General features: G+C 55.6%; 2 protein-coding genes across 2 annotated transcripts in view; both read right to left on the bottom strand.

Moving 5' to 3' along the window:
* PRELID2 (PRELI domain containing 2) overlaps positions 1–2,816 on the bottom strand; it is a 57,930-nt gene extending 55,114 nt beyond the window's left edge. Inside the window, exon 1 of the mRNA XM_065029392.1 lies at positions 1,257–2,816. Coding sequence (XP_064885464.1) covers positions 1,257–1,351 — 95 coding nt within the window. The 5' untranslated portion in view covers positions 1,352–2,816. The remainder of the gene's footprint in view (positions 1–1,256) is intronic.
* Positions 2,817–3,517: 701 nt separating this feature from the next.
* GRXCR2 (glutaredoxin and cysteine rich domain containing 2) lies at positions 3,518–15,124 on the bottom strand. The gene is made up of 4 exons (XM_065029391.1): positions 13,226–15,124; positions 8,701–9,189; positions 6,446–6,661; positions 3,518–5,451 (listed from the first exon to the last, which is right to left on the bottom strand). The coding sequence occupies exons 2-4, from the start codon at positions 9,043–9,045 to the stop codon at positions 5,275–5,277; spliced, it is 738 nt and encodes a 245-aa protein (XP_064885463.1). The 5' UTR covers positions 9,046–9,189; positions 13,226–15,124; the 3' UTR covers positions 3,518–5,274.
* Between the last annotated feature and the right edge of the window lie 1,355 nt (positions 15,125–16,479).

Raw genomic sequence — 16,479 nt, 5'->3', positions numbered from 1 at the left:
AAAAAGTTATAGCCCAGACTCGTGCGAACGGTATCTCGGGCTGGATAACCGCCCCCAAGTGTCTGGGATGTGTGAACGTCCTTGGGCCTGGTCTGTGAATGAGTGCAAAAACAAGTGAGACAAACATCACATGAGTTTAGTGTGCTTTTAATAACCATTAGTGGAAAAACACCTTGTGTAAACATCTTAGTCCATGCTCGTATCTGTAAATCCTATAAAATGGTAAATGGTGAATAAAGAAGCTAGCCTAGGCCTAAGTCAGTTCTCTGCTAGGCCAGGCTCTGTGCTCCTTCATGAACAAGACCTCTGCCTCTGTGTGAATTTCTGTCTGCGTCCCGGTGTGCGTCGCCTCTAATCGCCGCACACCCGTCCTCTCGAGTCACACCGAGGACACAACTTCCACTTGCATTTCCACTCTGCTGCACATCTTCCACGACAAAAAGCCCTAACGCTGCTTCTCCTCTCACCTCTCACTGCCGAACGCTCCGAGAACCAGCAGACGGTGCCCTGCCTCCCCTGTCCTGAGCCGGACGGTGCCTGCCTCCCCTGTCCCGAGCCGAACGGTGCCTGCCTCCCCCCTCCTGAGCCGGACGGTGCCTGCCTCCCCTGTCCCGAGCCGGACGGTGCCTGCCTCCCCTGTCCCGAGCCGGACGGTGCCTGCCTCCCCTGTCCTGAGCCGGACGGTGCCTGCCTCCCCTCTCCTGAGCCGGACGGTGCCTGCCTCCCCTGTCCTGAGCCGTGCAGCTTTCAGACCCAGTCGGGAGCACATCCCGCGTTCTCCATGGTGTGGCACTCCAGTCCACAGGACAGATCTGGCTGCCCACGCCTGCCATGGACACCTCAGCATTTCGGCAGCAGGAAGAGGGAAAAATGTTTGCTTTTCTGCTTTTTTTTTTTTTTTTAAAAAAGAGAAAACCTTAAACGCTTCTTTGCACAGTCCTATCCTGGCGGGGGCGGGGGGTGGAAACCAGCTGCAGCCAGCTAACAGAAACAGAAGAGAAACGGACTCCAGACTCTCCAGACTAAGCGTCTTCGGCCGCATTTACTGTTCAAAGTTCTGGCACTTCAGCTTGTGAGGAAATGTTGGGTTTGCCTTTGTAAAAGGATTGCACACACATGACGGTTTGGTTTCCAGTACAGGGCGTGACAGCACTGCAGGGATCCAAACCCTGCCGTACCGAGCCGAGCACCAGGAAAACACAGGCAATTGAAACAAGCACACTCCACCACACCTTTCAGAGATTCGTGTGTCTTACCAGCCGTTTCCTCGTGAGATGGGCCCTGGAAACGAGACACCGACCCCATGGAGACCCGTGCAGAAGCCTGGCGGCTTCAGCAAGCCCGGTGTCATCTTTACAGGCTTTGAGCAAACAGGAAAAACTTGTTATTTCTTGGTAGAAGTGCAACACAGCATCTTCCACTCCTACTCTAACCCATAAAGCCAATCCCAGCTCAATCCCCCTGCACTGCCCCTGCAACCCGGAGACAGAGCACCGGCTGAGAAAAAACAACCCTCCCTGGCGTCCCAGTGGGTTGTATCAAGGAAGAAGTTTAGCCCAGAGCCAACATTTGTTTAAACATCTTGTCCTGCTGAGAACATTCACAAACCAGCGGCTGCGCCAGGGAAATGCCCTGTGCTGTACAGCTGCTCACGTCTATCGTTAGTGTTTCATCACACACGGCCAAAACAAATCCAATGGAACCTGCTTTATTCTTCACCTTGGTGTTCACAAAGCACAGTCACAGCTAGAGGGCAAAAGCCCAGCAACAGCTTGTAGTAAAGATTAGAATTCATCCCTGTTTCTGCTCAAAGGAAAACACCAACAAAAAGGACAGTTTTCGTGCACAGCTTGGTGCTTGGAGCCGAAAGACAACAGGGCTCAGAAGGAACATTTAGCAGGATGCTGTTTTGCTAGGAGCATATGCAACACAGAAATGCTGTTTACCTGCCGTTAACACGGCCTTCTGCCACTGCACACCGGTTTCATTCTGAAGCCTACTTAAAAGTGTAATGGTTTTTGCACTCTTAGGCCAAAGGCTGCAGTGCGCCGAGCAATGACACTGGGGTCAGCGCTCTGCAGGGACAGAAAACCAGAATTCACTTCCACCGAGCAGCTCCCGCCAGCGCAGCCGCGTCCCTGCGGTGTCGGCGCAGCGTCCTGGCCGCGCACACCGTGTGCCGCGGGGCAGCCGTGCCGAGCCCCGCGGGCCCATCGCCCCAGCCCGGCACACGGCGCCCATGGGCAGAGCAGGACCTGGAGCCTTTGTTACTGCGTCAAAACCCCTCTCACATGTCTCGGCGTTGGTCTCTTCTCCCAGGTACCAAGTGACAGGATGAGAGGAAATGGCCTCAAGTTGCGCCAGGGGAGGTTGAGGTTGGACCTGGGGAACAATTTCTTCCCCAAAGGGCTGTGGGGCATTGGAACAGGCTGCCCAGGGCAGTGCTGGAGTCACCATCCCTGGAGGGCTGGACAGACAGACATGAGGTTCTCAGGACACGGGGCAAGGACAGGGCTGGGTTTTGGTTGGACTCAGTGATCTCGAGGGTCTCTTCCACCCAAAGTTATCCTGTGACCTGCAGGCAGCAGTTCGGCTGTTCCTGCCCAGGCATGTGCACCTGCTCCCCACCGCGGCCCCGGGGAGCCCCAACTGGGCAGAGCCTCGTACGCAACCCGCACCAAACCAGCGCCCTGGGCACAGCAATGCGGGCACAAACCAGCGCGTCCTGATGGAGAGGACACGCGGGGTTTGAGCTGCGGGAAGGGCCCGCACCCCCGCCCTGCGCCCCGCCCGCCACCCGCGCCGGTTCTCCCTCCCGCAGACCGGATCCAGCGTTTTCCCCGCAGTGGCCGCGCAAGCGGGACCGGAGAGGCAGAGGAGAGGCCGGGGCAGAGCCGGCGGGGGAGGCCGGAGCCGGGCTTGAGCGGAGCGCGGCTGCCCCGGGACGGGGAGGCGGCCGGGCCGGTTCCGTTGCGGCGGTGGGCACCCGAAGGGGCACCCGTACCGCGGTACCGCGCTGCGCCGCCGCCGTCGCCGCATGGCGGACCCGCCCCGGGCCAGCCCCGCCCCGCTTCCGCCGCCCCGCCCGACACCGTCTTTGTGCGGCCGGCGGGGCCGCCACCGCCGCCCCCGGAGCGCCGGGCTGGCGAGGGGTCGGCGGCTGGGGGTTCCAGCCCTGGCCAGGGCCGCGGAGTGCACTGCGGGCGGCCCCGGCACCGGGCGGTCCGGTTTATGCCCCCCCGGCAGGGGAGGAGGGAGCGAGCGCGGCGGCTCAGCCCCGGCCCGGCCCCCGCGGCACCGGCGCCTCGCAGCCCGCCGGGCATGGCCGGGGCACGTGTGTGCCCGTTCTGGCCGGTAACCGGGGGGACGAAGCGGGGACGGGCAGCCACGGCTGCGCCGGCCGGGCGGGGAAGGCGCCGGGCACACGGTGAGGTGGCGCGGCGGCTCCACGGCAGCCGCACCGCGGGGCTTTGTTTGGAAAGCTCAAGCCTCTTTTCCATGTCACACGAGAGCATTTATTGGTAAATCAGGGCGGTGCACTACCAAAAATAAATGGGGTGCGTTTAAAGCAGAGGGGAGCAAACCCCCAACCCGGCGGGGCCGCGCACCCGCTCGGCTCTCGGCTCGTGGCTGCGAGCGCGCCCGTGACGCGTGGGGCTGGACGGGAACAGCTGACACAGCCAGAGCCACGGGTTGAGAAACAGCCTAATTACTGAAGAACGATAATTACTGATTTTATAAATGCATATTTGCACCTAGTTTTATTGTAAACATTATCGGGCAACAATTTTGCCTGGTTGCCTGTGTCTTATTTTAAGCCAGCAAACTTTTAAACAAGCCCAGCAACCTCTGAGATCAAACAGGTCAAATCTGAGGGAAGAGATGCACTCGCCAGCAGTTTCTGGTTTGTAAGGTCTCCTCTGCCCTCCATGAACACCCAAAGGACTGCGTTTTTTGTACTGCAGATCCTGTATAGGATAAATACTGTGATACTGTGATAAATGAAGCCAATCAAGTTATCTGCCATAGATTATGCACTTCTTTAAAAAAATAAACCCTCAGTACTCACCAAACAATTTCAGTAGGAGTCATATGGGAGCCTAAGAGCTACAGCAGGATTATTCCTAATTGTTTAAGTATCTTATAACCCACCGTAGGAAAACAGAAACTTGGCCGTAAATTACCCCGTCCAGCCCTGCAACCTCAGCATGAAGTGGATGGGAGCAGTCTCTTGGCTCACCAGACTCTCAGAGGCAATTTGGGAGTTACAGCTGCGTTAACAGCACTCGTGAATATAAAATGTAATCAGTTCATGCTTTGGGGAAAAAATACCATTTCCCCTCCTCACCTCAACCATTTGAAGCCCCTGTGTTCTGTGCCACCAGGGGCATGGTATCCCACATCATTGCTTGGCCCCGGCTAATTAGAGCTTACCTTCTAAAGATTACATCATGGGATTAATATTAAGCAACCAAAGTCCAGCTCACTACCAGCCTGGTACTGTAAAGTGCTGAGCATCATGCAGGGGAGTTTTAGTTCAGCACTTCCTCACAAGGCTAAAAACTTAATAAGTTCTATTTACAATAATAAATTATTGTACATTTTTAATAGCTCCAGGTTTGGGAAGATATTTTCAATATCCTCCCATAAATCAGCCCCCAGATGAATCATGGTGTCTGCTAAAGCAGATGTGAGAGTCAGCAAAATCTGCAGGAAATGCTTGTGACACCGAGGGGCCGTTTCAGAGTTAACTGCAGCGGACAGGGCAGTTTAAACATCCAGCAGTTAACGCAGGGGAGGCACTGCTCCGCTGGGTACAAACAGGCCTGACACCAAACCGCACCGCTGCTGCTGCTGCTTGTCCTGCCGTTACCGGGCGCCGGCGGTTGGGACGCGGCTCTGCCGGGCACCGGGTACCCAGCGGGGTCGGTGCCAGCAGATCTGGCTGAGCTCCAGATGCGGACACACTTGCACAGGTGCTTCCCTCCCAAACACAGTTTTCCCTGGTGTCAGCGGGTCCGTTCACGCCTGAGACGGCATCTCTGCAGAACCCAGGTCTGGGCTGGGTTTAAAGTTAGACGGGCGTATGTAGTAGACAAAGATGACAGTTGGTAGCTGAGGTGAAGTGTTCGCTGTTTTGGTGAGATGTGTATAACGTGTCTTTCCCATCGTTTAAAAACTTGTCATTGTAGCAAGGCTGCTCGAAGGTTAAACAGCTCCAGGTTTTCAGCACAATTTGGGGGGTGCCGGTGCTGCTCGGGACGGCGGTGCCGGTCAGGCGCAGACCCGGCAGGGCTGCAGCCCGCTCTCGTTGCACGCCGGACACCGCAGAGCGCGGTAGGACTCCTTGAACCTGTTTGCCAGCATTGAAAACTTGCTGCCGTGGCACAGCGAGCAGGGAGCGGAGCCCGAGCCTTTGCACTGCGAGCAGCCGTGTTCAGCGGCCCCGTCCTGAGAGAGAGAGAGCACGGAAAAACGTGTTACTGGCGTCAGACACCAGAGTCGTAACAGGCTCGAAAGAGGGAAATTCTGGCTTTTAGCCTCGTAAGCAATCGTTGCTCTGACGTGCAGCTCTGCCAGTGCGGGTCAGCTCTCTGCAGCCAGGTCTCCCGCAGGCGAGGGGACAAGGCAGGCAGTCGCTTACCCGGGGGTTCCTCTGGACACGCGTTTCCCCAAAGGCCACAAGTGGCTTTTGGTCACTCACAGAGGTGTCTGCCGGGAGATGGGATGAATCGTGGCTTTGACGTTAAACCCCCTTTCTGAAAATGAGGCTTATTTCAAAACTGACAGAGGCCAAAGTGCCTCCATCGTTTCTCAGGGCTGTTCTCTGGGCTCCGTGTGCAGGCGGCTGCGGAAGGACCAGGGTCAGTTGTGCTCAGCTCAGGAGCCTGGTCTCAGATCTGCAAAGCTGTAGCACTTCAAATTTGCCCTGCACAACAACATTATGTTTTGTGGGATCAGATTATGGTCAGACTAATTGGGATTCCAACCAACAAAGACTAACCCGTGAGAAAACAAGTAGAAGGCACAATCTTATTTCAGCCAATATTAAAATTTTAGCCTCTGGCAATCTCAACCACAGAGCAGCTGTGTTTAGCCTTGTCAGGCTGGAGAAACTCTGTCCTGCTCCTGTTTCACTGGGAGACGGTGACAAAGGACGGAGCCAAGCCCAGCTCATGGACATCGGTGATCTCCAGGGAAGGATCAAGTGGGAGACACCAGCACCTGGAAACAGAGCAGCAGTCCCAGAGCACGAGCTGCAGGGCAGCGCTGATCGCGTATCCCCCGACGGGAAACAGGAACAAAGCGATGCTTTTAATCCAAATTTAGTCACTTGTCAGATACAGACACAGGTGGGGCTTGGGGGCGAGTACTCAGTGGTCTGACCAGGGATGTAAGACCCAAAACACTTGAGGGAAAAGCAGCACTTTGCATTTTCTCTTACCTGCACGTACTGGTTGCAGACAGCCTTTTTTTCCACATCTTTTTTATGTCCACTACCAAATCTCTCTTTCTGTTCCCGGTATATGAAGGCCCAGTCATTTATTCCCTCTGCCTGGATGATTCTTCTCATGAGCTCTTTCTGGTCCATCGGTGCACGGATGATTTTCAGGTTATTAGTGTAGATGATGATCTTGCCAAAATCTAGAATTGGGGAAGCCTGTAGAAGGATCTTATGAGCATCCCACTGGTATAAATATGCTCTACAGACACTGATGGCCCCCGGAGGTCCCGCAGACCTTTCCCCGCGCCCGGTCACCCGCTGGGCTGGTGGGGACAGCTCTCCGGGACGTCACTGCCCATGCCAAAGAAAGCACAATTCTGAGAGCGGGGCCGTCGGCCAATACAGAAAAGCAGCCTCTGAGCTGGGGTTTGACCTCCATTGCGTTGAGCAGTTGGGAGGTGAGGGGGTGGAAAGGGGTTTTCATGGTTTTGGCCAGAAGCTGAAATTCCCCACTATGATGACCTGTTCCGCAGCCTTTGAGGAGGGTTTTCTCAGATTTAAAAGAAAGCTTTTCTTTGTAATTTATTAACACTGGCAAAAGGGTCAGATGATTAAAAATTCTCATCTAGTGCTAAATTGTGTTCCTAACAGCGAGGAGCCACTCCAGATAACCCTCTGTAGGACACATTTATTTGTATTCTTTTCTAATGATTTTAAAGCTAAGCTTAGCACAGTCAGACCTTTCTCTGAGAGCAGCGTTTTGCTGGCTTGGTCCCTTTTCCCCGTGCGCTGGGTGTCGTATGGCAGCGACCACAGCCTATTGTCTTACACACTCCTCGTGTTTCGCTCTGTGTCAGTACGTGCATCAGAAGCGGTGCAAAAGGAGACGTTCTCCTTGGAAACACCCTGCTGGGGGCGCGGGGGACGGGGGCTCCGACTGTCCTGCGATGGGGCCCCCGCGTGCGAGGGGCAGGCGGACACAGGTCCTCACGGCTTGCAGAGCAGGAGCCTTTAACAGCCTCGTCTGTGTCCCACAGACACGGTGTCTCCAGATCCCCGATGCATGTTGACACTAAACAGAGCCAGTACCAGGTAGTGCGATTACCAGCTATTTACGGTCAGGGAAACTAGGACTAGAGATGAGCGTTACCCACAGACACAGAACAAATTAATGGTATGGATAAGATCACGTAAATGCTCTGTCTGCAGGCAGGAGAGATATTATCGTGGTTTGAGATTTTTGGTTAAACTAGGTGCCCAGTGGATCAACTAAATATAGTTCAAATATCAGCCATCTGGGTTTCCTATAGGCAACTTGGATTAGCTCAGAGAATTAATAAATTTTTAGTGTAGTCAAACCAAGACCATAACAAGCATTCTATACTTTTTAAAGCCCTTTAGTCTCTTTAGCTGCCTAAGTGGCAGATATTCCCTATTTATCCAGAGACCATGACAGGTGGCAACAATCTCTATATCGGAGTGGCTGGTGTACCTGACAGGAGCCTGCGTGTCGGTGGGACGTGGCCGTGTTATCAATAGTCCCAATACGCCATCATTGTAGTATGAATTGGATAGTTGGTACATCTAGATTTGATAAAACCAAATAGCAGTAAGAGATACATAAATCTAGCTCAGCAGGGTAAGAAAATGAACATAATCCCTGCATGCTAGTCAATTCAGCATATATTACTGGCTTTTTATTAGGACTAAAGAGACACTTCTATGTCAATGGCATTAATTATACGTTAGCAAACTATCCGGTGAAACTCAGCTGGGATTTTCAAAGTAGCTGAAGGGTAACTGTGACTTGCCGGGGGCCGTGGATGCGCGGCTGGAGGCTCAGCACCAGCTGAACTCATGCAACTTTAATGTTTAAAACAGAACTCATTAAGATAATCTCTACCTTACATTTGACTGCTTTAGATGCGTTAGGATTACTATGTATAGATATTGATATATATGGAAATGTTACGTCTTACTGTACAAGCCGGACAGAGGCCGATCAGCGAGGAGAGGAGGCAGCACAGCCGGAGCGCTGCTGGCGCCTCGCTGACCGCGCTGCTGCCAGGCACGCGGCTGCTGCCGTCGGCAGAGGGACTGGACACAGGAATCACCCTTTCGAAGCCCTGTCCTGGCAGAACTGAGTTCCCTGTGGATGGGGTTCCAGCCTGAGGCTCCCGTTGCCATGAACTACAGGAATGGTGTGTTGTGAGGCTGGTTCCCAGCCGCCCGGCGGCCGGGTGGCCGGCACTTACCGGGCAGCGGCTGTGGCTGGGCTGGCAGCCGCCGGGCAGCGGCGAGCGGCTGGTCAGGCCGAGTTCCGTGTCCTCTCTGAAGATGCTGATCCGCCGGGCAGTGAGCGTGGCCGGCGGGTGAAACCTGTTCTCTGGTGCTTCCCCAGCCCCGCAGAAACGGTCCCCTGGCTCGAAGCTGTGGCGCAGAAAACGCCGAGAGTGCTCCTTGGCCGGGGGCTCCAGCTCCTGCCCGTCTTCATAGACCTGTTTTAACACGCGGCCGCTGTACGAGGACGATATCTTGAACCTGACTTTGCGGGGCCTTCCCTCATGCCGATGACCGAGCTTTTTCTGGTGCTCGTCCATCGTGGGATGTCAGGCTGCAGGTCCTGGAGATCAGCTCCGAGAGCTTTGGGTCCAAAGGAAAACTCTCCGCAGCCTTCCCCAGCCACACAATGTATAATTCAAGGTATCTAGTAGTTCCTCTCATCTTACAGCAAACTGACACCGCTGCATTAAATATTGATAGATATTTGCAAAGAGGAAATATCGATGGTAGTGCAATATAAGGCAGGTGAGTGAACAGTGGACAGGCCGGCTTAGCACAAGAGGAAAGGAGCTAACGTGGGGAGGACAGGATTAAATAGGAAACTCTGCCCATGTTCCGCAACCATGGAAATGTTTCTGCTGTGTGCTGCGATAAGAACAACCCCAAATATACCATCCCAGCAGCTTTTCACAGTTTTCTGACAAGGTGAGAAGGTAAAAAGACAAGTTCACAGAAAAAGCAATCCAGCTTCACAAATAGCAAATGTGAATAATTCCTTATCCATTCTCACTCCAAAACCCTGAGAGTACAAAGCTCCATTTCATTCTAATCCAAATGTGTTCCTCTACAGGCTGGAGGAGATCTAATTAAGATTTTCTCTCTCTTTAGCTTTCAATCCCCATTTGTAATTCTTGCTGGCTTTCAGGGCCTTTGACTGCTCTGGGTTTGCTTTTCATTTTTAAAAGACAGTCGCCTACGAGAACCACCAGCGGCCAAAGCCCCTGCTCATCTCGTCCCTCGCTCGCGCTCAGGGGGCGCAGAACGCGCAGCTCTTCTCACTTGGCCATTTGCTTTCCCCTGCAAAGGTTTGCAGAGGTGCGGACGGAAGGGGACGGGCCCCGCGTCACCCCGAGAGAAGGGACACGGGCGCTGGGGACAGACGGGCGCACTCAGCACCCAACCCGGGGACGCGAGGGACCCGAGTTCCCGAGCGCTCACACAAACCTCCACCAGGGTCACAGCGGGCGGTAACCGGTTACCTTCCCACCGGAGATCCCTGCCAGTGACCCCAACACCTCACGCTGTCACCCCGTTACCGTCCCACCCCTGCTCCGCACCCGGGGCTTCTCCGTTCTCTCAGGGAAGAGAATGAAGGGCACAAAAATGCATCGACAGGGTAACTGCTGTTGGGCTCCAAACACCTCCTGATACACACTTGTACCAAGTACGTGCAACAGGACCTAAAGTATCTCCTTTCGAGTTCCAAGATTTCAGTAAACTTCCACTATTAAATGCAGTTTCATTGAGTGGGACTTAAACCGAGCTTTGCGCCTGCATCCCACCAAGGCTATCTTCATTCAAACCCAGCACTTTCAAAGCTTAATATTCTCAGTAGCTTAATTTATCCTGTTGGTTAGAAGTTTGTCCATGAGCTGCTAGGACAATTTAGAAGGCAGCCAGGCGCGCGGGCAGTGTCCGTGTGCAGGCAGCGGTTGCTGCTGTGACAGACGCTGCTCTTGCAGGCTTCTGGGCTGCTGGAAGCCTCGTCCTGACTGCATGTAAAAGATGCGCATTCCACCAAGAGAGCATGCACGGACAGGCCTGGGTACACCTACCGCCGTGGATACGCCCTTTGCATTTCCAAAACACCATTATAACATTCGTGTCAGCCTCCCATCCTATCTCAAACAGGAGGATCTTGCATGGTATGAAAATTCTGATTTGCATGAATCAAACTTGACTCTTACTGCATTTACTTGGGAACCTGATCCGCTCCTTTCTCTTTTTCATGCTGTGTGAATCAGGCCTCAGTATTACTGCTTTTTCAAAGGTACACCAGCAGTCTTTATTTGACAGAAAACATACTCTGTAAGATACCTTAATTGGAGTTCATTTGCTTTTGATTAAGGGAACAATCAAACAGGAAATGAAGTTCAAAGCAGCAATGAGAGAACAGCGCTTGCACCGCTGCGCCATCCACGCTCACAGGACGAGCAAAGCGACTTCCACCCGCACAGTTACCCACAGGTGCTGTCGAACCGCAGCTCCCCCGGCTCGTTTGCACACACGAGCAGCCGGTCCCGGCAGCGCCCGTGCTGCAGGAGGTGCCGTCCCGCCCTGTGCAGCGTCCTGCAGCCGCTGGCTCCCCGCGCACCCAGGTGGGCACGCAGGCTGCTCGCGGTGCGCTGCAGGCGGTGCCGCACTCGGGTACGCACGCCTTTGTGTGCCCTGGACTGGTCAATCTTGCAAATAAAAGGTTTCCGAACAGCCTTTCTGCATTTCTCAGCTGTTCTGAACAGCCTTTCTGCATTTCTCAGCTGTTCTGAACAAGTCGGGCCACGCTTTCTATGTTAAAAGCCCCGGCAGGGCTTGCTGGGCGCTGTTTGCCGAAGCCGTAGCGCTCTCCAGCAAGGAGCGTGACAGCGCCACGGGACAGCCCGCGAGCAGGGCCCCGCGCACGCCGCCCCCACGTGCCAGCGGGGTTTGTTCCCCACAGCCAGCACAAGTCTCACTGAAAATACAACAATAATCATTTTGCATACAACAGAGAAATCATTGAGTCTCACGATCTAGACCATCGCTGCCCCGCGCTGCGCTTCGGGCTCTTTTCCCCTGTTCGCAATGACATCTGTCTCTCAAGCACGGGGCCTCTCTTCACCCTCCCCCATGTCAGGAAACACAAAGTGATTGCTAGGAGCGCTGGAGGCCTTGAGAACAAAGAGAGACAGTCCTTGCCCTAAGGAGTGTAATGCCTTGGTTTAGCCCTATTGCAACCAAGTAGGGTATGTGCAAAGTAGGACAGAAAGAAAAGCCGAAGCGAACTGGACCGTAACGCTTTGAAGGCAAGTTTCCGCCTGCACGTTTTGCTGTGTTGTGTTTTGCACCCTCAGAGCAGCACTAAACCCTCCTTCTCCCAAAAGCATGGGGCAGGGAGCCGGGATAGGGAAGAGCATCACGGTTTCAACTGCACGACACCCAGATGCATCAGTCCTGCCGCCGCTCACGTTACCCTGCGCACATGGTGTCTTCAGGCAACGTCTGCGTGTGACCGCAGCAGGGGGGACAGGAAAGGTCCTGTGGCAACAAACAGCAGAGATGCATAGAGCAGCTGAAGCAAGCCTGATCTCACATTGATGTAGCTCATGGTTGGCTTCTCTGATGTCTGTTAATGCGCAACACCCTCTCTTGTTTGGAGCAAGTTTAGTATCTCTCGTGGGAAGTCACGAGCATCTAATTAGATTTTAAATAACATGTGAACTCATGTTGCATCATCTCCCTTCATGAAGGTGCTAACAGGGTTTCCTTTTGTGCTCAGCCTCCAGCTTCCACAGAAGTCACAGGATGTTTAAATTCCGGATGCTTTTACTTTGCTGAGCTGGAGTCACAAGTGATGAGTGTGCATAGAGACACAGCTGCTCACACACCTTCACGCACACACCTTCACGCACACCACGAGCCCAGAAGGCTCTGCTTTTCGAGGAACCCAAGCTCAGGTCTCCCGAGCCGGCTGCTGCCACACGTCCCGGCAGTGCCACGTGTCCCCGGGGCTGCAGCCAGCGAGGGGGACACGGCACCGCGGAGCCCGGCGAGCGCCCAGCGCACCTGCGGGCGCTCACCTGCGGGCGCTCACCTGCGCAGGGAAGAGTCGTGAGTAAGCATGAAAATCTTGAAGTCACAAAGAAACAAAAACCAGGAAAAAGCACTTCAAAGAGGGAAATTCCCAGGAGCTGAGTGTTACCTATGGAGACAAACCTCCCTCAGCTCCTCCCAAGAGCAACTGTGCGGCCCGAAACCAGGGTCACGGGAACACACGTGCTGGGTGGAGACCAGAGCAGGACAGGAGCTGCAGCGTGGAGGTGGCACTGCCCGGGCACAGAGGGGACGCGGCACTGCCCGGGGGGCACCCCCAGGACCACACGGTGGTTCCAGCTGCCGCAGGAGCTGTGGAGGGGCCGGGGCAGCTCCTGCGCGCACTCGGGTCCCGTCAGAGGTGAGCACACGGGGAGCACCACTGAGCCCAGGCTGACAGCTCCCGGGTGGCTGCCAGCACAGGGGTGACTCTGCCTTGAGCGCCCTGACCCCACAACACTCTTTGCAGGGCTCCCACTCTGCAGACGGCTCCCGAGGAGCACTGCGCTGCAAGCCGGAGCTGCGAACTCCAGCTGCCACCCCATAACTCACTGTGCGGTCAAACGAAGCAGCAGCAAACAGCTAAACTACTCACTCCTTCACTCCATAAAGCAGAGATACATTTGCAGCCGTCCATTAAAGACTCACCCCCTCCACGCCGCCATCCTGCACCAGGCCTGTCCCCTCCAGGACTGGGGCTTTTTGAGCAGCCCTGTTTATAACCCCGGGCTTCCCCGCGGAGCTGCAGCCCCGCTCTGCACCTGGCGCACTGGAAGTGCAGTGCTCTTAGTTGCATCTGTGTTTAATTAGCTAACTGAAGCCTGACATTTTCTGTGGTCAGACCTGCGTGAAGAACAGCTGAGCAGGGATCAAAGCACCTTCCAAAGGCCTGTTAGATGGTGCTCGGTCTGTTGCTGCTTGGAAACCCTTATTTCTTGTCTTAAAAAATGAAAATTGCATCCCTGCAGAGTCAGCCCTTATCAGGCAAACCCCAGCGAGGCGGGATTTAGTGCCTGGTGTTCTGTGCTTTTCCACTGCCCTGGACCTGAATGTACCAGCAAGCAGAGAGGGATGAAGCTGCGGGAGCACAGAACAGCAACCTCAGCCCGGCGCTGCGGGAGGGGCCGCAGTGCCACCGGCAGCTCTGTGTCCCACCACGGTCACCGGTGCCGCGGTGCCACCGGCAGCATTGTGTCCCACCACGGTCACCGGGGCCGCGGTGCCACCGGCAGCATTGTGTCCCACCACGGGCACCGGGGCCGCGGTGCCACCAGCAGCTCTGTGTCCCACCACGGGCACCGGAGCAGGGAGTGCCGTCACCCCAGGGAAACGCCAGCACCAGCGGGCAGCAGCCCCAAGGGCTCGTGTCTCCTGCCAAAGCCCCGTCACCCACACGGGTGTGCAGGGTGTCTGTTGCCGGTGGAGGTGGCAGTGTCACCCTGTCACCCACCAGCTGCACCCACGGGGGACCCACTGCCTGAGATCAGGCATCGCAGGTTCCAGCTTAGAGGTGCCAAAGCCTGGTCTGGGTCTGGCCCAAATTCTCACAAGCCTGGTGTCAGGTTTAGTCCCCTCTGTTCCCTCTTGGACTGCCACCGCAGCTCTCGGTGCACAGACCAGGCAGTGGCAGGAGGAGGAGGAGGAGGAGGAAGGGCCCCGGTGACCGCCCTGTGCACAGTGAGGATGGTGCCCATCCGTCGGCTCGCTGCTGCTCAGCCCGGCTCCACCACCAGCTACTTCTAATGACACACCAACAAACACATAACAATCTGTCTGCTGGAAAATCGGTGAATACATTTCATTTAAAAATACTTCTCTATTTCTGGATAGGCACCACTCTGCTCCAGCTACTTCAGAATCAGCTGAAGCCTTCGTGTTACCCAACAGCAAGATTGTACAAGGCTGTTATGGGCAAAATGCAGCATTTGACTCTCCCTGAGATTAATAAACAGCTCTTCAAACCACTCTTCTTACATAAGTGTAGATGGCTTCTCAGTGCTTGGCTTTTATCCGCCGGCTGATGTATGCCTCTCAAAAGGGAGAAAGGTGAAAGGAGACTCAACATCCAGCTGCCGGTGGGTCTGTCCCCGCTGTGTGTCCCTCCGGAGGGGGACGAGCAGGAGGGGGTGGCCGCTGGCCGCCTGCCTGACCGGGACGTAGCAGAGCGGACCAGGGGCTGGTCTGACATGGAAGATTTTAGGGAGATTCCTGCTCTGCTGGCTGCAGGTCCCCGTGCTGTGCACAGCCCTGCACATTCACTCTGGCCTAATTATGTCTTCCAGCAAATCGCTGTATTCACTAAATGTGCAGGCTCCTCTCAATTAGCATCAGCCGTGTACGGGCCCAGCGCTGCAGCTGTGCACAGCTGGGGTGCTGCGCGGGGAGCCCGGTCCGGGGGACACACCGCTCCCCACCCCGGCCCTCAGGGATCGGGGGCACAGGCAGGTCCTGCCACTCGCCCCTCACCAGCGGCAGCGTGGGGCGTTGTGTCTGTGGGTGGGGGGGACGAGCTGCGAGCTTCGGATCTATAATTGTAGCAGCTTGTGAGTGTCACCCCTCTCTCTGCCCCCGAGAGCTAAAAACAGCCTGAGAGGTCCCTCTTCCCCGCAGGAGCAGGCGTGTGGCACCCACTGGTGAGATGCAGAGCAGCAGAGCATGTTTATACCCCTGGGAAGCCCTGCTGTGCCTGCGCAGACTCCATGCACTGCTGCAGCTGCCGTGTGCCCGCAGCCGGTGTCCCCGCACTGCTGCAGCTGCCGTGTGCCCGCAGCCGGTGTCCCAGCGGTGCTGACGGGGGCTCGGAGTCCCTGATGCTGTGGGGTCAGCCCAGACGTGGGGCTGTGTGGTGGGATGAAGGGCAGGGCGAGGAGGACGGCTCCAGGGCCCGCAGGGTAAGGGGTGGTGCAGAGAAGCTCAACTCGCTGCCGCTGGTCACCGCTGTTATTTGGAGCAGGGAACCCTGAGGGCCCCAGGAAGAAGAGACCCTGATGCTGCCAAAGGGGCTCCTCGGGACACATCACCAGACCCATGTTGGCTGTGGGTCCTGCCAGAGGCCATCGCGTGCCACCAGTGCCAGGGCAGGGACCTGCAGGACACGGTGTCCTGGGGTGCGATGCTGCGGAGCAGCTCCCTGGAGGGAGCGGGGACAGACACCGCAGCTGCTCCGTGGTGTCAGCCAGAGGACTGAAGGCTGCAGGCTCTGTCCCACTCCCGTCTGGTGGGCCACGGAAAACCTCCCAGAGAGAGCAGATGCTTAAAAATGACTTTGGGTGTACGGACCAACTCTTTGCCTTGCAACAGCATGGTCTTCACAGAACTCTTCCCATCTTTCATTGCCCTTCAACACAGAGACTGTATGGTATGTGTGAGGACAGGCACATCAGAGCAGAACGACTATTTCTGCTCTAAATGTTGTTCCCAATTTCCAGCTTCATGATAAAACACTGATTAAGAGACTCTGCAATACGTATTTCAGGGGTTTCATCCCCCTGCACCCCTGCACCGCGAGGGTCCTGCAGCCGAGCGCAGGAGGAGCCCCCGGCAGCGCCGCGGCACCGCTGCAGCCAGCCTGCAGTTAATTACAGCAGCGGCATCAAACAGCCGCTTCTGACATGAAAGGGAAGGCCCAGCAGCGCTCCAGCTCTGCCTTTGTGTTTGAACCCCAGTTAGGAAACACGTTGCAAGGGAGAGGCGGCGGCAGATAGTGAAGTTCAATGGGATGGTCTGAGGGGGGAGTGGAGAACCAGGAAAGCCTCACGCCCTGATCCCAGGGGACACTGATATGCTGCGAGTCCTCCTCTCCCCGTTTTCTCCATGTGAAGTGGGATGATGCTTAGCCCGAGGGACATTCCACAGACAAATTAGCATTGGGAAAGTGTTTTGAAGATTTAAAGTGTTATATA

This window comes from Columba livia, chromosome 14, assembly GCF_036013475.1.
Source record: "Columba livia isolate bColLiv1 breed racing homer chromosome 14, bColLiv1.pat.W.v2, whole genome shotgun sequence".
In the NCBI taxonomy this organism is placed as follows: Eukaryota; Metazoa; Chordata; class Aves; order Columbiformes; family Columbidae; genus Columba; species Columba livia.
The sequence above is the reverse complement of the archived record's forward strand: the minus strand, read 5'-3'. Positions and strand labels throughout refer to the sequence as shown.